The sequence below is a fragment of the Salmo salar genome, chromosome 25 (assembly GCF_965601325.2).
Source record: "Salmo salar chromosome 25, fSalSal1, whole genome shotgun sequence".
NCBI lineage: Eukaryota > Metazoa > Chordata > Actinopteri > Salmoniformes > Salmonidae > Salmo > Salmo salar.
The window spans coordinates 42,821,463-42,843,731 of NC_138315.1; the positions used below are offsets into that span (position 1 = coordinate 42,821,463).

Here is a 22,269-nt window from a genome sequence, read left to right on the forward strand (position 1 = left end):
TTATATTATTATAGGAATTATAGGACTATTTCTCTCTATACGATTTGTATTTCATATACGTTTGACTATTGGATGTTCTTATAGGCACTTTAGTATTGCCAGTGTAACAGTATAGCTTCCGTCCCTCTCCTCGCTCCTACCTGGGCTCAAACCAGGAACACATCGACAACAGCCACCCTCGAAGCAGCGTTACCTATGCAGAGGAAGGGAAAAAACTACTCCAAGTCTCAGAGCGAGTGACGTTTGAAACGCTGTTAGCGTGCACCTGGCTAACTAGCTAGCCATTTCACATCGGTTACACAAGCCTAATCTCGGGAGTTGATAGGCTTGATGTCATAAACAGCACAATGCTTGAAGCATTGCGAAGAGCTGCTGGCAAACGCACGAAATTGCTGTTTGAATGAATGCTTACGAGCCTGCTGGTGCCTACCATCGCTCAGTCAGACTGCTCTAACAAATCATAGACTTAATTATAACATAATAACACACAGAAATATGAGCCTTTGGTCATTAAAATGGTCAAATCCGGAAACTATAATTTCCAATATAAAACGTTTATTCTTTCAGTGAAATACGGAAGCGTTCCGTATTTTATCTAATGGATGGCAACCCGAAGTCTAAATCTTGCTGTTACGTTGTACAACCTTCAATGTTATGTCATAATTAATTACGGCCTTTGTTAGGAATAAATGGACTTCACACAGTTTGCAATGAGCCAGGCGGCCCAAACTGCTGCATATACCCTGACTGCTTGCACGGAATGCAAGAGAAGTGACACAATTTCTCTAGTTATAAGAAATTCATGTTAGCAGGCAATATTAACTAAATATGCAGGTTTAAAAATATATGCAGGTTTAAAAGTCATTGATGTTTATGATTAGGTACATCGGTGCAACGACAGTGCTTTTTTCGCAAATGCGCTTGTAAAATCATCACCCGTTTGTCGAAGTAGGCTGTGATTCGATGAGAAATTAACAGGCACCGCATCGATTATATGCAACGCAGGACACGTTAGATAAACTAGTAATATCATCAACCATGTGTAGTTAACTAGTGATTATGTTAAAATTGATAGTTTTTTATAAGATAAGTTTAATGCTAGCTAGCAACTTACCTTGGCTTCTTGCTGCCCTCGCGTAACAGGTAGTCAGCCTGCCACGCAGGCTCGCCGTGGAGTGCAATGTAAGGCAGGTGGTTAGAGCATTGGACAAATAACCGCAAGGTTGCAAAAATGAATCCCCGAGCTGACAAGGTAAAAATCTGTCGTTCTGCCCCTGAACAAGGCAGTTAACCCACCGTTCCTAGGCCGTCATTGAAAATAAGAATGTGTTCTTAACTGACTTGCCTAGTTAAATAAAGGTGTAGAAATAAAAATAAATAAAAAAAGATAGGCAAATCGGTGTTCATTAATACCAATTACCGATTGTTATGAAAACTTGAAATCGGCCCTAATTAATTGGCCATTCCGATTAATCGTTCGACCTCTAGTACCATGGTAAGACCATGTATATGGTAGTACTGAATGTGCGCGTGAGGTGCGATATCAAAAAGGCACAAAAAAAACAATTGTGTGTATGTACAGTTGAAGTCGGAAGTTTACATACACTTAGGTTGGAGTCATTAAAACTTAAACTGTCCCACAAATTTCTTGTTAACAAATTTCTTGTTTCTTGTTAACAAACTATACTTTGTGCATGACAGAACACATTTTTCTAACAATTTCACTTATAATTCACTGTATCACAATTCCAGTGGGTCAGAAGTTTACATACACTAAGTTGACTGTGCCTTTTAAACAGCTTGGAAAATTCCAGATGTCGTGGCTTTAGAAGCTTCTGATAGGCTAATTGACATAATTTGAGTCAATTGGATGTGTACCTGTGGATGTATTTCAAGGCCTACCTTCAAACTCAGTGCCTCTTTGCTTGACATCATGGGAAAATCAAAAGAAATAAGCCAAGACCTCAGAAAAACAATGGTAAACTTCCACATGTCTGGTTCATCCTTGGGAGCAATTTCCAAACGCCTGAAGGTACCACGTTCATCTGTTCAAACAATAGTACGCAAGTATAAACATCATGAGACCACGCAGCCATCATACCGCTCAGGAAGTAGACGCGTTCTGTCTCCTAGAGATTAACGTACTTTGGTGCGAAAAGTGCGAATCAATCCCAGAACAACAGCAAATGACATTGTGAAGATGCTGGAGGAAACCGGTACAAAAGTATCTATATCCACAGTAAAACGAGTCCTATATGGATATAACCTGAAAGGCCACTCAGCAAGGAAGAAGCCACTGCTCCAAAACCACCATAAAAATCCAGACTACGGGTTGCAACTGCACATGGGGACAAAGATCGTACTTTTTTGATCAATGTCCTCTGGTCTGATGAAAATAAATAAATAATTGGAACTGTTTGGCCATAATGACCATCATTATGTTTGGAGGAGAAAGGGGGAGGAATGCAAGCCAAAAAACACCATCCCAAATGTGAGGACGGGGGTGGCAGCATCATGTTGTGGGGGTGCTTTGCTGCAGGAGGGACTGGTGCACTTCACAAAATAGATGGCATTAAGAGGGAGGAAAATGATGTGGATATATTGAAGCAACATCTCAAGACCTCAGTCAGGAAGTTAAAGCTTGGTCGCGAATGGGTCTTCCAAATGGACAATGACCCCAAGCATACTTCTAAAGTTGTGGCAAATTGGCTTAAGAACAAGAAAGTCAAGGTATTGGAGTGGCCATCACAAAGCCCTGACCTCAATCCCATAGAAAATTTGTAGGCAGAACTGAAAAGCGTGTGCGAGTAAGGAGGCCTACAAACCTGACTCAGTTACACCAGCTCTGTCTGGAGCAATGGGCCAAAATTCACCCAACTTATTGTGGGAATCTTGTGGAAGGCTACCCAAAACGTTTGACCCAAATTAAACAATTTTAAGGCAATGCTACCAAATACTAATTGAGTGTGTGTAAACTTCTGACCCACTGGGAATGTGATGGAAGAAATAAAAGCTGAAATAAATCATTCTCTTTACTATTATTCTGACATTTCACATTGTTAAAATATTGCCAAGAAACTGAAGGTCTCGTACAATGCTGTGTACTACTCCCTTCACAGAACAGCGCACACTGTCGTAACCGTAATAGAAAGATGAGTGGGATGCCCCGGTGCACAACTGAGCAAGAGGACAAGTACATTAGTGTCTAGTTTGAGAAACGGATGCCTCACAAGTCCTCAACTGGCAGCTTCATTAAATAGTACCCGCAGAACACCAGCCTCAACGTTAACAGTGAAGAGGTGACTCCGGGATGCTTGCCTTCTAGGCAGAGTTCCTCTGTCCAGTGTCTGTGTTCTTTTGCCCATCTTAATCTTTTTATTCTTATTGACTGGTCTGCGATATGGCTTTTTCTTTGCAACTCTGCCTAGAAGGCCAGCATCCCAGAGTCATCTCTTCACTGTTGACGTTGAGACTGGGTTTTTGCGGGTCAGAATCAGAATCTCCACAAAAGGGCTTTATTACAGACAGAACTACCCCCCCTCAGATGATCCCGCAGGTGAAAAAGCCAGATGTGACAGTCCTGTGCTGGTGTGGTTACACGTGGTCTGTAGGCCTGTTGGATGTACTGCCAAATTCTCTAAAACGATGTTAGAGGCGGCTTATGGTAGAGAAATTAATATTCAATTCGCTGGCAACAGCTCTGTTGGACATAACTGCAGTTGTGTGGCAAAACTGCACATTTTAGTGGCCTTCTATTGTCCCCAGCACAAGTTGCACCAGTGTAGAGATCATGCTGTTTAACCTCTTGGGGCTAGGTGGGACGCTAGCGTGCCACCTGTGGTGCACTCCATCAACAGCAGGTGCATTTCAAGAGCGGCAAATTTGAATCCAAATAAATGTCAAAATTCAAATTTTTCAAAAATACAACTATGTTACACCATTTGAAAGATAAACATCTCCTTAATCTAACCACGTTTTACGATTTCAAAAAGGTTTTACGGCGAAAGCATAAATTTAGAGTATGTTAGGACAGTACATTTACAAGAGTTGTGTGTAATGTTTTGTCAAGTCAAAGACAGGGTCACCAAAACCATAAAACCAGCTAAAATGATACACTAACCTTTTACAATCTCCATCAGATGACACTCCTAGGACATTATGTTAGACAATGCATGCATTTTTAGTTCTATCAAGTTCATATTTATATACAAAAACAGCGTTTTACTATGGCATTGATGTTGAGGAAATCGTTTCCCTCCAATAACCGGCAGTCAAGTCAGCGTCAGAAATTAAATAATTAAAATTAGAAAACATTGTTAAAATATTATATTGTCATTTAAAGAATTATAGATTTACATCTTTTGAACGCAATCAACTTGCCAGATTTAAAAATAACCTTACTGGGAAATCACACTTTGCAATAATCTGAGCACTGTGCCCAGAAAAATACGCGTTGCGATACAGACTAGACGTCATGTTGGGGAGATCTAAAATCGAAAATACTATGTAAATAATCCATTACCTTTGATTCTCTTCATCAGATGTCACTTCCAGGTATCACAGGTCCATAACGAATGTAGTTTTGTTCAAAAAAGCTCATCATTTATGTCCAAAAATCTCCGTCTCGTTAGCACATGATGTAAGCCAGCCGGACTTCTCGTCATGAACGAGGGGAAAAAATATATTTCCGTTCGTTCAAACATGTCAAACGTTGTATAGCATAAATCATTAGGGCCTTTTTTAACCAGAACATGAATAATATTCAAGGTGGACGAATGCATAGCCTTTTATAACGTATTGGAACGAGGGTACCCAACATGAAGTAGCGCGCCAGGTGTCTAATGGGACATCACCGTTCCATGGCTCTTGTTCGGTCAGATCTCCCTCCAGAAGACTCAAAACACTTTGTAAAGGCTGGTGACATCTAGTGGAAGCAATAGGAAGTGCCAAAATATTCCTAAACCCCTGTGTCTTTCAATGGGATAGCTTTAAAGTCAATACAACACATCAGGTATCCACTTCCTGTCAGAAAATGTCTCAGGGTTTTGCCTGCCAAATGAGTTCTGTTATACTCACAGACACCATTCAAACAGTTTTGGAAACTTTAGAGTGTTTTCTATCCATATATAATAAGTATATGCATATTCTAGTTACTGGGTAGGATTAGTAACCAGATTAAATCGGGTACATTTTTTTTATCCAGACGTGCAAATGCTGCCCCCTAGACCCAACAGGTTAATCAGCTTCCTGATATGCCACACCTGACCTGTCAGGTAGAGGGATTATCTTTGCGAAATGCTCACTAACAGAGACGTAAACAAATTTGTGCTCAAAAACTGAGATTAATAAGCTTTTTGTGCATATGGAACATTTCTGTGATCTTTTATTTCAGCTCATGTGACATGGGACCAACACTTGACTTGTTATGTTTATATTTTCGTTTCCTGAGTCATGTTTGTGCCTGTGAGATTAGAGTCCGACAAGTAGAAGCGTTGTCTTCTCTTCCCTTGCAGTTGAAACTCAAACAAAATCAACAAAGGTTGTGATCAAAACATTGTAAATAGCCAAGAAACACAAGGACAAAGTTTCACTTTGGTAGACTTTTGCTTCAAGTCAATTAGACTAACTTTTATGCCTGTGCACAGGGCTTATAAAAATGAATCTTTCACTCAGCTCTTTGTGTGCACAGCCCCCATCCAGGCAGTGTTGCAGCGCCAGGTGGAATAGACTATTTAGGATTCGTAGTTTGACTTTCATTTACCAGCTATAAAATAAAATGTCGGAAATACTTAAAACAGCTACTGCAGTATTTATTTGACTATAAATGGGATCATACTTGACTTTTTTTCATTCAGGAAATGCTCACTGTGGAGCCCTGAACACCCGCCAACGTGGCTGGTGAATAGATATATCACCCGCCAATGCCAAAATCAACCCGCAGGCTGTTAATTTTAGATCCTGCACATCGACTCTGTACTGGTTCACCGTGTATATAGCCAAGTTATCACACACTGTGCATTTTATACATTTTTATTATAACAGTACGTGTTTTACTGTTCTATTAAATAAATATATTTTAAGTATCATTTTCTCTCTTTTCTTTCTCTCTGCATTGTTGGGAAGGGCCTGTAAGTAAGCATTTCAGTGTTAGTCCACACCTGTTTTCCGAAGTATGTAAAATTAGATTTGATGTACCTTTGCCTGCTTGCCTGAAAGTATTTTTTTTTACCCTGCAATAGAATTCAAGCATGTCGAGGAAGTTTGAACGTTTCTGTGGGACCATACTTCATGCCATCCCATTGCTTCCCATTCTCTGTTCTTCATTAGGCTGGCTTCTCATGCTATGGAGCCTAGCTGCAGTGCCTGATTGGACGGCTGGCTCTCTTCCTCTGGCAACTCAGGACAGAGCCCTGTACCCAGGGGTGTATGGGAAATATTTCCCACATAGGGTGGTGAAATAGTCCTCTGGAGTGGTGTGTTACTTTGGGGGAAAGTGGTAACTCTGGAATGGTGTGTTACTTTTTGGGAAATGGGGTGACTGGAATGCTGTGTAATTTGGAGGGGAAAAAGGGGTGACCTGAAATGGTGTGTTATTTGGGGGGTGACATTTGTCTGGTTCATATCAGCCACTGTCTGCTTCAGTCAGGTCCCGAGTGATCCTGTAGCACAGTGTCTGGGATGTCTGTGTCTGGCTGGCTAGATCTGAATGGATGAGACAGGGCTGTGGTGTGACGATTGAGACTACGCTGTCTGTGTGTCTCTGTCTCCCCTCAGGACTGCACTGACCTCTCTCCTCTTTCGCTTCTCTTTTTCTCTCTCTCTCTTTCCGCTCGCTCGCTCGCTCGCTCGCTCGCTCGCTCACTCACTCACTCACTCACTCACTCACTCACTCACTCACTCACTCACTCACTCACTCACTCACTCACTCACTCACTCACTCACTCACTCACTCACTCACTCACTCACTCACTCACTCACTCACTCTGTCTGGCACCTTTGGCTGCCTGACTGACTCAGATCCCCCTCCTAGTCAGTACAGCTCTACAGTGTCACCTGCTCTACATTGTGTGTCAAATGAAGACATGACCACCGCTTTACCCTGGTTCCTGTAATGCCATTGCTCCTGCACTGTGATAACATGCCTAACAAATGCAAATGTCGTTTTGATATCAAGTTGGAGGATTTGAAATTGCTCGACCGAACTACCCCCTTTATTCTCTCTGAGTGGCTAGGCTATATCCCGGCCACTGGTCCTGGTGATATACAGCTGGGCTGCACATACTTTTAATTCAGCCAGTGAATCGCCATCCTCCAGCTCACTGCCTGTTTCCAGGTGCTGCTCTCTCATTTGGCCCTCAGCCAAAGTGGGTAGTCACACCTCCCTCTTTGAAAGTCTGTGGTGGTGGTTTGTGTGATTTGTGTGGCTGTTATTTACATTTTGCCAGGCTATAACCCCAACTTTGGCATGGGAGCCTTGGCTTGTCACCTTGCCAAACGACTTGGGCGGTGAAAGCCTTGCAATGCACCCTCCCACTGAAAGGTCACCTGTGTGTCTGGGGCGACCTGCCATAAACCTGTATCTATTTTTATGAGAGGTACAGCGATATGGTTCAGTGATGATCAAGTTATTTGAGGGACTTGTAGTTGCTGTTTTGTAACACATTTAGATGGCTGTTATTGATTTCATATGTTGGATATTTTTTGCCATTAGACAGACCGTAATCAACGTGGATAGTTTTTAGGAAACGTAGGCCTATAAGCTCAAACTGATTTAGTGTGGACTTCTAAAAGTTGGGGCCTTTTTTAGACCACCATTTTTAATACGGGGTGTTGAAATGATTTCCCTCTTTCCCCTCTCCCCCTCTCTCTGCAGGCTGTAAGCTGCTATGACTCTGCCATCCTGAAGTCAGAAGGGAAAGTAGAGCCAGAGGTGTTCTGCCAGCTGGGCCACTTCAATCTTCTCCTGGAGGACTATCCAAAAGGTGATCAAACATATATGCGTGCGTGCGCACACACACAGTCTACACCAGATCACATCCTTAATTTAGTAATAACAATGCTTTTGAAATTGTATGTTTGGCAGAATGTAGGATTTCGGTGTTGGGCTTTGTCCTTTAAAGTAGCAGCAACTGCCAGACAGACTACACGTCATACCTCTTATTCTTCCCAAACCCTGTAAAAGGTGTCTGGGAAATTACAAATAATAGTAGGCAGTTATGTTGGTGTGTGGAATGCTCTGCTGTCTCTGTTGTCACACGGATAGTCTGAGTTCCTTCACTTGTCTGCCGTTATGTAATTCCACTGCCATTGTTTGCGGATGGCTCTGGGCTTTATATGACTACAAGTCTGGAGGAGTTTCTTGAAGAAATGTAGTTTGTGTGCGTTTTCATGCTTGAGTGTTTTTTTTAAGTTCGAAGAGCTGTTTATTGTTATACTTTGGGTTTTATTTGGCCTGTATAGCTGATGAGGTAGTGGATTGTGTGTTGAGTGGATGAAGATGATGTAATGTAGGCTAATTGTTACAGCATTGTTTTGATCTGTTCACTAACTGGTCTCTCCTCTCAGCATTATCTGCGTATCAGAAGTACTACAGTTTACAGTCGGACTACTGGAAGGTGAGTGGCTACTTTCTGAAACACCATGTATCCAAGTAGGTCTAGCTGTCGACTTCTACTTTCTGAAACACCATGTATCCAAGTAGGTCTAGCTGTCGACTTCTACTTTCTGAAACACCATGTATCCAAGTAGGTCTAGCTGTCGACTGCTACTTTCTGAAACACCATGTATCCAAGTAGGTCTAGCTGTCGACTGCTACTTTCTGAAACACCATGTATCCAAGTAGGTCTAGCTGTCGACTGCTACTTTCTGAAACACCATGTATCCAAGTAGGTCTAGCTGTCGACTGCTACTTTCTGAAACACCATGTATCCAAGTAGGTCTAGCTGTCGACTGCTACTTTCTGAAACACCATGTATCCAAGTAGATCTAAATGTTGACTGCTGACCCCTTGTTGTCTTGGCATTTAACTGCATACAACCACCTTGACGATGACAGTCTGTTCATAAAGGAATGGTGTTAGACTAGGGAAGCTGTTCTCCAGTGTCTGGGTCATATTCAGTCGACCGTTTGACCCGGCCAGGCCAGCCACCAGCTCTTATCATGCAGTGTGTCCTTTCCCTGCCCAGTGTGGGTGGATAAGAGGAGGATGGATGTTAGTTCCAGTCTGCCGTGGTGCCCATTGGCATGTGAGTGGAGATAAGGTGTTGGGGATGTGACCATGATGGGGACAGACAGCGTTGTGTTTCTGCCCCTGTTCACTGCTGGGGAAGTGTTTGATGATCTCTCCCGGGCTGTGGTTCGTGTTCTGGGGCTGTGACTGGGGCTGCCTGGGAGAAAGGGCTATGGCTTTAGACTGGAGTAAGGAAGGGCTACCTGAGACTGGGCAGAGCGCTGAAGCTGGGGTGTAGGGTTGGAGCTTGATTGAGGATCTCTAGACTGAGCATCAGGTTGGGCTTTGGACTAGGGGCTGGGTGTAGGGTTGGAGCTTGATTGAGGATCTCTAGACTGAGCATCAGGTTGGGCTTTGGACTAGGGGCTGGGTGTAGGGTTGGAGCTTGAGTGTGAGACTGTTGGCGAGGAGCCAGGTCTGGGGTAGAGGACTTGACTGGGAGGAGCAGGGAGGTAGGCTATACTCCCTGAGTCTGTGGAAGAAATGGTCAAAACATTGACTGAACTTGACTGAGTCTGTCTGTCTCATGGGATACGTGAGGTGAATGTGAAGGGTAGGCTGCCAGGCTGTCAGAAACGTTCTTACTCAGACTCACGCATCCTCTCTCACTTTCTCACCTCTCACATCGTCTTACTCTGGGGACCGATGCGTATCGATGAATTATTACTGGTGTTGCATGGTATACTGAAACTTTTGTACTTTTTCCGATATTAGAACCTGAAAAACGGTGTGGTACTAAAATGTTTGCTTTCGGTACTTCTCTCAAATGTGTCTCACGTCGTCTACTGACAGAGAGAGTATCAAGTCTGTCAGTGCAGCCGATGTCCCCTTGTCGTCTGCTCCACTTACTCATTGCTAGTTGTAGCGGCTAGAGTCTCTGTCCTGAGGAACCACTGCACTCACTGGGAGTCTGGGCTGCATCAGTTATGCTGCACAGAAGTTGAACTCTAATGCATGTAGAATTGTTGAAAATATTGAATTACTCTTTGCAAAACAATGTCCATTATATAACTTTATTCATTCACTTCATCTCCCCCGCTTCACCTCTTTCCCAGTCAAGATCATCTTAGCTCGAGCCTCGCTGTCTGTCTGTGTCTGTGTCTGAGATGTCATGGGTCTTAAAGAGACAGCACAGACTTTTATAAAATAACAGATTGCTTCTTCTATGCAGATGTTGTTGATCAATAAAATTAGTCCCAAATGGAAGGGAAACAGTTTGTCAAATTGACTGTGATTTATATAATTGATTCATTAATGCATACATTCAAATCTAAAAAGTCAAATGTAATGATATTGACCTCATGTGGAAACCGTCAGCCATGCTGTCTGTCTGATCCTCCTAACTCCTCAGCCATGCTGTCTGTCTGATCCTCCTAACTCCTCAGCCAGGCTGTCTGTCTGATCCTCTCTCCTCCTAACTCCTCAGCCATGCTGTCTGATCCTCTCTCCTCCTCTCCTCAGCCATGCTGTCTGATCCTCTCCTCTCTCCTCCTAACTCCTCAGCCATGCTGTCTGATCCTCTCTCCTCCTAACTCCTCAGCCATGCTGTCTGTCTGATCCTCTCTCCTCCTAACTCCTCAGCCATGCTGTCTGATCCTCTCTCCTCCTAACTCCTCAGCCATGCTGTCTGATCCTCTCTCCTCCTAACTCCTCAGCCATGCTGTCTGATCCTCTCTCCTCCTAACTCCTCAGCCATGCTGTCTGATCCTCTCTCCTCCTAACTCCTCAGCCATGCTGTCTGATCCTCTCTCCTCCTAACTCCTCAGCCATGCTGTCTGATCCTCTCTCCTCCTAACTCCTCAGCCATGCTGTCTGATCCTCTCTCCTCCTAACTCCTCAGCCATGCTGTCTGATCCTCTCTCCTCCTAACTCCTCAGCCATGCTGTCTGATCCTCTCCTCTCTCCTCCTAACTCCTCAGCCATGCTGTCTGATCCTCTCCTCTCTCCTCCTAACTCCTCAGCCATGCTGTCTGTCTGATCCGCCCTCCTCCTAACTCCTCAGCCATGCTGTCTGTCTGATCCTCTCTCCTCCTAACTCCTCAGCCATGCTGTCTGTCTGATCCTCTCTCCTCCTCTCACCTCCAAAAAATGTAATTCTTATTAAGAACATTTACATCTGATTGGTATTGAAAATTACATTTGTTTTCAGGTTGATTGGTATGTCTGTATGAGTAGGAGGTTCTGTGGTTAGAGGCTTTCGGTTGTGACTGATACCGGTACTATAGTGTCATGTGAAACTATGGCACAATGGTAACCTCTGAAAGGTGAATTACTGGGACACAATGGTAACCTCTGAAAGGTGAATTACTGGGACACAATGGTAACCTCTGAAAGGTGAATTACTGGGACACAATGGTAACCTCTGAATTTCACTATTTGGAAATGCACTGCAGTATGTATTTAGGCCTCTACTCTACCATTGCCCTTATGAGCATAGAATGCACTTTAATCCTGAGAGGGAGGAGGAGCTACTGTTTTTTGGCTAGGCCAACTAAACACTTTCCGTTTAGTAATATCAATCCCTCCAGGATTGCATTATCATTTTTTGTGGGCAAAATCAACAATTCCCTTCATATTAGGCTACGCTAGGGCCTGCAAACTTCACTAATCACGGCACTATTTCCTCATAAAACAGTCAAATCATCTCCATTTTGGGACAAGATCTTTGCATATTCTAATGCAAAAATGTCAGAATAGTGCACTGTGAAGTCAAGTGTCCCCCCCCTCCCCTCCCCTGCAAATATCCCAGCTAAATCCTAGAGGGACTGTGAAGTGTCCTTTTTTGTTGAAACTTGACTGAGTAATCAGCGCTGTTCAGACATTCTATCTTTTATTTTTTAATTTTTTGAATAATTTTTTTGTACCAATGCTGTTTGAGAAATAGACGAAATGTTCCTGCCACTAATGTTTTTTTCTCCCTCTCTCAAGAATGCTGGCTTTTTATATGGCCTTGGTTTGGTCTACTTCCATTACAACACATTTCACTGGTAAGTACACATTCACAGTATATTCCTTTGGACTGTAGTGCGTTTTTATTAGCTAGAGACCTGAGATCTGGATTTGCTTGGCCTTGTGGGCCTGTGTAGTGATACACAGGCTATATAGTACATTACATTTGTGTAGCTATTGTGTGTTCCTTACTGTGTGTGTATGTTGTGTTTTCATTGAACCCTTACCTGACTGGTGGGATTGACTGTTGAGTAGTCAATTATGCTTCTTTCATTCTATAAACTCATAGTTTTAAATTCAAATAACATTTTATTGGTCATATACACGTGGTTAGCAGATGTTTAGCAAAATGCTTGTGCTTCTAGTTCTGACAGTAATATCTAACAAGTAATCTAACAATTCCCCAACAACTACCTAATACACACAAATCTAAAGGGGAGAATGAGAATATGTACATGGATGAGCGATGGCCGAGCGGCATAGGCAAGGTGCAGTAGATGGTATAAAATACACTATATACATGTGATATGAGTAATGTAAATATTATTAAAGTGGCATTATTTAAAGTGACTAGTGATCCATTTATTAAAGTGTCCTGTGATTGGGTCTCAATGTAGGTAGCAGCCTCTCTGAGTTAGTGATTGCTGTTTAGCAGCCTAATGGCCTTGAGATAGAAGCTGTTTTTCAATCTCTGTAAATTCTGTTTATCAGTGCTGCCATTGCTTTGTATGACACTTGTTTTTCTAAGAATGTTGATATTTACTGCCACTGTCAATTGTAGGTCAGACAGCCCAGAATACTACTTACAGCAAATATAGAAGATTTGATATGCAGCCAGACTAGAGCCTGTGCGTTTCGGGGGGGGGGTGGGGGTGGAATGAGGAAGTTAGGCAGCTGACAGTTCAGGGAAAGGAAATCCTTCTACGTTCATACACTCAAGAGCTTAAGTTACGGTCATGAAAAGGTTAAAGCGTGGGGAGAGGGCGTAGTGTAATATGCTGTCTTAAACTCTTGTCCGCAGTAATGCTAGTTATGTGTTGGGCGTGCGACCAGTCTCAATGTCAACAGTGAAGCGGTGATTCTGGGATGCTGGCCTTCTAGGCAGAGTTCCACTGTCTGGTGTCTGTGTTCTTTTGCCCATCTTATTCTTTTATTGGCCAGTCTGAGATATTGCTTTTCCTTTGCAACTCTGCCTATAAGGCCAGCATCCCGGAGTCGCCTCTTCACTGTTGACGTTGAGACTGGTCTTCTGCGGGTACTATTTAATGAAGCTGCCAGTTGAGGACTTGAGGCATCTGTTTCTCAAACTAGACACTCTAATGTACTTGTCCTCTTGCTCCGATGTGCACCGGGGCCTCCCCTCTTTCTATTCTGGTTCGAGACAGTTTGCGCTGTTCTGTGAAGGGAGTAGTACACAGCGTTGTACAAGATCTTCAGTTTCTTGGCAATTTCTCACAGGGAATAGCCTTCATCTCTCAGAACAAGAATAGATTGACAAGTTTCAGAAGAAAGTTCTTTGTTTCTGGCCATTTTGAGCCTGTAATCGAATCCACAAATGCTGATGCTCCAGATACTCAACTAGTCTAAAGAAGGCCAGTTTTATTGCTTCTTTAATTAGCACAACAGTTTTCAGCTGTGCTAACATAATTGCAAAAGGATTTTCTAATGATCAATTAGCCTTTTAAAATGATAAACTTGGATTAGCTAAAACAATGTGCCATTGGAACACAAGTGATGGATGCTGATAATGGGCCTTTGTACGCCTATGTACATATTCCATTGAAAACCAGCCGTTTCCAGCTACAATAGTCATTTACAACATTAACAATGTTTGTTATTTTAATGGACAAAAAAATGTGCTTTTCTTTCAAAAACAAGACTATTTCTAAGTGACCACAAACTTTTGAACAGTAGTTTGTATATAAGGCTTATGAGAAGGGGGGAGACGAATAGACTATGACGTTCATCTAAACTGGAGGGGGAAATGATTGTCTAAACAAACACCCAACAATGATAGTGAATACAGTGGGGGGAAAAAGTATTTGATCCCCTGCTGATTTTGTACGTTTGCCCACTGATAAAGAAAGGATCAGTCTATAATTTTAATGGTAGGTTTATTTAAACAGTGAGAGACAGAATAACAACAAAAAAATCCAGAAAAACGCATGTCAAAAATGGTATAAAATTATTTGCATTTTAATGAGGGAAATAAGTATTTGACCCCCTCTCAATCAGAAAGATTTCTGGCTCCCAGGTGTCTTTTATACAGGTAACGAGCTGAGATTAGGAGCACACTCTTAAAGGGAGTGCTCCTAAAAGCAGCTTGCTACCTGTAAAAAAGACACCTGTCCACAGAAGCAATCAATCAATCAGATTCCAAACTCTCCACCATGGCCAAGACCAAAGAGCTCTCCAAGAATGTCAGGGACAAGATTGTAGACCTACACAAGGCTGGAATGGGCTGCAAGACCATCGCCAAGCAGCTTGGTGAGAAGGTGACAACATTTGGTGCGATTATTTGCAAATGGAAGAAACACAAAAGAACTGTCAATCTCCCTCGGCCTGGGGCTCCATGCAACATCTCACCTCGTGGGGTTGCAATGATCATGAGAACGGTGAGGAATCAGCCCAGAACTACACGGGAGGATCTTGTCAATGATCTCAAGGCAGCTGGGACCATAGTCACCAAGAAAACAATTGGTAACACACTACGCCATGAAGGACTGAAATACTGCAGCGCCCACAAGGTCCCCCTGCTCAAGAATACATATACATGCCCGTCTGAAGTTTGCCAATAAACATCTCAATGATTCAGAGGACAACTGGTGAAAGTGTTGTCATCAGATGAGACCAAAATGGAGCTCTTTGGCATCAACTCAACTCGCCGTGTTTGGAGGAGGAGGAATGCTGCCTATGACCCCAAGAACACCATCTCCACCGTCAAACATGGAGGTGGAAACATTATGCTTTGGGGGTGTTTTTCTGCTAAGGGGACAGGACAACTTCACCGCATCAAAGGGACGATGGACGGGGCCATGTACCGTCAAATCTTGGGTAAGGACATCCTTCCCTCAGCCAGGGCATTGAAAATGGGTCGTGGATGGGTATTCCAGCATGACAATGACCCAAAACACACAGCCAAGGCAACAAAGGAGTGGCTCAAGAAGAAGCACATTAAGGTCCTGGAGTGGCCTAGCCAGTCTCCAGACCTTAATCCCATAGAAAATCTGTGGAGGGAGCTGAAGGTTCGAGTTGCCAAACGTCAGCCTCGAAACCTTAATGACTTGGAGAAGATCTGCAAAGAGGAGTGGGACAAAATCCCTCCTGAGATGTGTGCAAACCTGGTGGCCAACTACAAGAAATGTCTGACCTCTGATTGCGAACAAGGGTTTTGCCACCAAGTACTAAGTCATGTTTTGCAGAGGGGTCAAATACTTATTTCCCTCATTAAAATGCAAATAATTTTATACCATTTTTGACATGCGTTTTTCTGGATTTTTTTGTTGTTATTCTGTCTCTCACTGTTTAAATAAACCTACCATTAAAATTATACACTGATCATTTCTTTGTAAGTGGGCAAACGTACCAAATCAGCAGGGGATCAAATACTTTTTCCCCCCACTGTATGTACAGTGCTCACTCACCGGGAATATGGCCGATGCTTTCCACTGGTGCCAATAAGATAGGCTATTGGCCTACTGTTAGCTCAATTAAGTTGAGAATTTTGATAATTAAAAAGCAGATTTGTTTTTTTTTATTGTGTTCTCTTTACAGCAAGAGCCATTTGCTTTCGAAACGTATGTTTTCCCGCGATTACATGTTTTAAATATTGCAGTATGCCTGGCTGGGCCTCTACTTTTTGCTGACAGTTGCAACTCAACAATCGTCTATTTGGTATAACTCACGCGCGTTGCCCAAATTACATGCGCTGCCTGCCTTTCCTTCCAACTGTAGGCAATATGGTTTAAAACAAGCTAACGATCCTCTGTGTTCAAATCATGCAAATCAAATTAGTGGCCTATTTTGAATGATAGTATTTATTTATGTATAGACAGAAGTAGGCTATATAATTACTAGGGGAAAGCTTCCCCTAACCTTATGGACACGCCGCCTATGAGCCTATGTCAATCTACTATTTCCCCATAGTAGAAAAGTTGACCTATTCAATTGGTCAACTTGTCGAGATAGAAATAACCCAAACAGACTCTAGGACAGTTGTGGGACGATAGATCCCAAATTCATACAACCAGTAGGTCTAGACTACATAAAAAATTAAATACTTAAAAAGCAATGAATCTGATCAGAACATTTAGCTTAAAATGTTGATAAACTATAATTTCTTAAAATGATTAGCGCACAAGGCTGTAGGCTACGCACAAATGTGCATTTGGCTACTGGACAACGAAAGCAAGTTGAAAACCAATAGAAATAGGCTACTGGTTTCAAAGGCTTTTGGAAGTCTTTAAATAATTGCCTCCGGATATGGTCGCATTTTTGCCTAAGCTACTTTGAAGCGAGGTAAAACATGCCTCATATGTAGTGAAACGTTCAAGTAAAAATAAAATGAAGTAGCTATATGTTTTAAAAATGCCTCCAGCTCCTGAGCATTTGAATGGCGAATGAGAAGCACACTTTTTAATCATGGCCCCAAAACTTTTTTTAACACACGATTGCATTTAGAATTGTTGCGCTATGATTGGGCTTATAAAAGTGTTGTCTGACGGTTTTTCCGTTCTGTCTGTATGCTGTGTGCATGTGATAAATAAGATGCATAACGAATACACATCAATTTAGTTCCTTTAAATTATGCAAATGAAGCCATAGACCGATTTACATCAACTGGTATTTCCGTCGATGAATAGGCTAAAAAACATTATTTCGCAATGGGATATTATTTTTCTCCCGGACAATTTTATTTATCTGCTCACACTTTGCCTCTGCATTGGGGTGCTCTGTGTGGAATCCAGTGTTCAGTCTTCGTTGTCTGTCTCAGCCAGGTAACCAGTTACCAGACCCTGCTGTGTTGTTAACAGTACTGTCTCTCGGTCTCTTCACAAGCTTACCTCACTGTTTTCTACCACTATCCAAGCCTGTAAAGTGTATGGGACGAGTGACTACCACAGATGCCACTATAACCGAAAAAGCCTAACTAAATAATTTTAAATCACAAAATAAAAATGACACCAGAAGCTTACTAAATACTCTCCCTCCCCATATACCTATTATATGGAATATATTACTGTACTTTAGAGTTGAAGTTGGGACCTTGTTGAGTAAGAACTTTGCTGTGGCTGTGTAATGGTGTTAGGCGTCTGTGGCATTGCCTGATATTGACTATTGTAGGTCCCCTTTCTCCCTGTCTAGGTCAGTGCAGCCCTCCTCAGAGGCCCATGCAGGACAGAGAAGGTAGGCCCACTATGTTGGTTTCCATATGGAGAAATTATGCTAGAATGTGTCTTTGATGCAACTTGATGCCATCTTGAATCTATATGTTGTCACGGCAGTCATTATACATTTTAGTAATTCCATAGAGAATAATGCAACTACATTTTACATTTTACATTTTAGTCATTTAGCAGACGCTCTTATCCAGAGCGACTTACAAATTGGTGCATTCACCTATAATATCCAGTGGAACAACCACTTTACAATAGTGCATCTAAATCTTTTAAGGGGGGGGGTTAGAAGGATTACTTTATCCTATCCCAGGTATTCCTTGAAGAGGTGGGGTTTCAGGTGTCTCCGGAAGGTGGTGATTGACTCCGCTGTCCTGGCGTCGTGAGGGAGCTTGTTCCACCATTGGGGTGCCAGAGCAGCGAACAGTTTTCACTGGGCTGAGCGGGAACTGTGCTTCCTCAGAGGTAGGGAGGCGAGCAGGCCAGAGGTGGATGAACGGAGTGCCCTTGTTTGGGTGTAGGGCCTGATCAGAGCCTGAAGGTACGGAGGTGCCGTTCCCCTCACAGCTCCGTAGGCAAGCACCATGGTCTTGTAGCGGATGCGAGCTTCGACTGGAAGCCAGTGGAGAGAGCGGAGGAGCGGGGTGACGTGAGAGAACTTGGGAAGGTTGAACACCAGACGGGCTGCGGCGTTCTGGATGAGTTGTAGGGGTTTAATGGCACAGGCAGGGAGCCCAGCCAACAGCGAGTTGCAGTAATCCAGACGGGAGATGACAAGTGCCTGGATTAGGACCTGCGCCGCTTCCTGTGTGAGGCAGGTAAGTGTGAGGCAGGTAACTAGTAAGTGTTACTGCCCTGACTAGGAGCCATCTTGAATCTACGTGTTGTAAAGCCAACAGTCGGACCGTCACGGTAGACAACTCGTGTCGCCCTCCCAGAGTGCAAAGAAACTTGGCGTGACCCTGGAGAACACCCTGTTGTTCTCTGCAAACATCAAAGCAGTGACCTGCTCCTGCAGTTTTATGCTCTACAACATCCTACCTCACACAGGAAGCGGCGCAGATCCTAATCCAGGCACTTGTCCTCTCCCATCTGGACTACTGCAACTCACTGTTGGCTGGGCTCCCTGTTTGTGCCATCAAACCCCTGCAACTTATCCAGAACACCGGAGCTCGCCTGGTCTTTAACCTTCCGAAGTTCTCTCATGTCACCCTGCTCCTACGTACACTCCACTGGGTTCCAGTCGAAGCGCGCATCCACTACACGACCATGGTTCTTACCTACGGAACTGGAAGAGGAACTGCCCCTCCTACCTTCAGGCTATGCTCAAACCCTACACCCCAATCCGAGCACTCTGTTCTGCCACCTCAGGTCTCTTGGCCCTCCCACCCCTACGGGAGGGCAGCTCCCGCTCCGGTAGGACAGCAGAGCCCTGGCCATCTTCCGAAAACATCTGAAACCCTAACCATCAAACAGTATCTTTTAAATAATTCTCACCTCAACCTGGATTATATATCTATTGTTGGATTTTTTTTAATGCTAGGTCTGACTGCCCTGTTGGAGCTAGAAACACAAACATTTCTGCAAATCTGTGTACGCAAACAAACTTTGATTAGGGGGCTACAGGGAAGCATGTAATCTGGATTCCCTCTATGTACTACAAGTTACTTTCAACAGCTAGAGGCTACAGAGGAATGCAGCACTATCAGATGTAATGTTACCAGATTTCTCCAACCGACCCTGGTCCTAGAGAGTTACAGGGCTAGAGCTGTGGTCTCCAACCAACCCTGGTCCCAGAGAGTTACAGGGCTAGAGCTGTGGTCTCCAACCGACCCTGGTCCCAGAGAGCTACAGGGCTAGAGCTGTGGTCTCCAACCGACCCTGGTCCCAGAGAGCTACAGGGCTAGAGCTGTGGTCTCCAACCGACCCTGGTCCCAGAGAGCTACAGGGCTAGAGCTGTGGTCTCCAACCGACCCTGGTCCCAGAGAGCTACAGGGCTAGAGCTGTGGTCTCCAACCGACCCTGGTCCTAGAGAGCTACAGGGCTAGAGCTGTGGTCTCCAACCGACCCTGGTCCTAGAGAGCTACAGGGCTAGAGCTGTGGTCTCCAACCAACCCTGGTCCTAGAGAGCTACAGGGCTAGAGCTGTGGTCTCCAACCGACCCTGGTCCCAGAGAGCTACAGGGCTGGACTAGTAGAGCAGTGGTCTGGTCCCAGAGAGTTACAGGGCTGGACTAGTAGAGCAGTGGTCTGGTCCTAGAGAGCTACAGGGCTAGAGCTGTGGTCTCCAACCGACCCTGGTCCCAGAGAGTTACAGGGCTGGACTAGTAGAGCAGTGGTCTGGTCCCAGAGAGTTACAGGGCTGGACTAGTAGAGCAGTGGTCTGGTCCCAGAGAGCTACAGGGCTGGACTAGTAGAGCAGTGGTCTGGTCCCAGAGAGCTACAGGGCTGGACTAGTAGAGCAGTGGTCTGGTCCCAGAGAGCTACAGGGCTGGACTAGTAGAGCAGTGGTCTGGTCCCAGAGAGCTACAGGGCTGGACTAGTAGAGCAGTGGGACATTTTCCCTACATTTGATAATACAACAGGATTTTGTCAGTAATAGCATCATTCTGGTATTAGTGGGGTTCAGTCAGAGAGAACTTGGCATTGTGTGGTGTTGTCCCTCTGTCTCTACCAGTCTGTCTGTCCTGGGGACTGTTTAATGTTATTCTTCTGTCTCTACCAGTCTCTTTGGCTTGAGGACTGTTTAATGTTATTCTTCTGTCTCTACCAGTCTCTTTGGCTTCTGGACTGTTTAATGTTATGCTTCTGTCTCTACCAGTCTGGTTTTCTGTTAGCTTGTCTGCTGTACACTCAGTTTCACTGCCAGTCTGTTCCAGCCTAGAGAAGCTAATGTGCCTACCACTCTGGAAGGAACGTATGAATAAGAGAGTGGGAGGGAGGGAGGGATGAAGGATTGGAACAGGGAAAGGAGGGGGAGTGAGGCCAATGGGTTCAGAATGCTTATCCTGTGTGTTTGTGTGTAGTGAGATCAGTGTTTCTACAGTAGTCTCTCGTGCTGTGGCAGTCCCCTGTCATGCGATAGCCTTTGTTTTCACAACTGCACTGTGAGTGGATTTTTTTTTTGGAATAGGTTCTTGTAATTGTTTGTTTATGTGTTGAATATGGGTATTTGTATATCAGAGGGTGAAGCAGTAGAGTGGGTCAGGTTTATTTTGCAGCCTATATAGTTTATGTGGTTTACATCAGTGTTGTTATGGGTGGGGGTTATGTTGCCAAGGTAACAGCAGTGCTTGCTCTCTTGCTTCTGTTCATTCTCTCTCTCTCGCTCTCTCTGAATCCAGAGATGCTCTAGCAGGGTACAGAACTGGAGGACTCTACAATGCCTCTGAATGTGAAATAGAAATGTATTTTACAACAGTAGGAGCGTGTCAAGGTTTTTCTTACTCACTCGATTTTTATCCCAGAAAAAAAAGCAGCCTCATTTAACATATCTGGTTATTTCTACACATTTTGCTTTTTTTTTTGTGTGTGTTTTGTTCCATCCTATGTTTAACGCTCTCCTCCTGTTTCTCTCTGTATGCAGGGCGATAAAAGCATTTCAGGATGGGCTCTATATTGACCCCAGTTTCTCCCGAGCCACAGAGATCCACATGAGGCTAGGCCTCATGTTTAAAGGCAACACCGATTACGAGTCCAGTCTGAAGGTATGTACTGCTACTATTAAAGGGCTGATCCCAATTAGTCGACTGCATTTGATTTTTAGTCTATATCACTTCCCCATTACGTGTATCACCAGTGATACATTTTCTGTAATTCCTATCATTTGTAATCTACGTTTGTTAGATTATGGTAATTTATGTTAATGAATTCAATTTATTATAATTATTCCAGTCTTACCGTTCACATCGTTGGAGTGGACACATTGTTTGCAGAGCGCACAACCTATGCTACGCTTGCAAGAAACAAGTTTTTGTTTATTTCATTCCATTTACAAGTTTTGTCAATTCAATTTAGTCATTATCTTTAGTTTGGATTTAATCAGTCAGTGTTGAGTAAGGACGCGCACCTGATTACACATAGACGTATATAGGCCTATAGGCAACCTGGGCTGTGAGCAAATGTATATGGGGATGTGATAGTATTTCTGATTAGCTTAACACACAACCTAATGACCTGTGGAGCTTCTCAGAGTAATGTTCTCTTCACCTCAAACATCAAGCAAACAAAGTCTGTTTATACATCCATTGAGAATGACATCAGGTCCTCAATGTATTTGAAACATCTTTCCAGCGCTCTCCCTTTTCGATAACCTCTCAGCATGAAAGAGCAAAATGTCATGTTCTGATCCAGTGGAAACGTCATAGAACAGGCCTACCTGATTACTTCTTATTAGTGCTTGACTTGGACTGAAATAGGTTCCGGTACTCATTTTGGTTAGTGATGCACCGATATGACATTTTTGGCCGATTCCGATATTTTCCTTGCCAAAAAAAAGATACCGATAACTGATATTTAAAAATGTTGTATAGTTATCACACACACACACACACACACACACACACACACACACGGACACACACGGACACACACACACACACGGACACATGGACACAGTGGTCTAAGGCACTGCATCTCAGTGCAAGAGGCATCACTACAGTCTCTGGTTTGAATCCAGACTGTATCACATCCGGCT

At 43.6% G+C, this 22,269-nt stretch overlaps 1 protein-coding gene across 1 annotated transcript in view; it reads left to right on the plus strand.

Annotated features, from left to right (window-relative positions):
• Positions 1-22,269, plus strand: part of LOC106586785 (lysine-specific demethylase 6A) — a 115,344-nt gene that overhangs the window by 12,066 nt on the left and 81,009 nt on the right. The window contains 5 exon segments of the mRNA XM_014174412.3: positions 7,874-7,982; positions 8,566-8,615; positions 12,158-12,216; positions 17,543-17,584; positions 21,160-21,280. Of these exon segments, the coding sequence (XP_014029887.3) occupies positions 7,874-7,982; positions 8,566-8,615; positions 12,158-12,216; positions 17,543-17,584; positions 21,160-21,280 (381 nt within the window).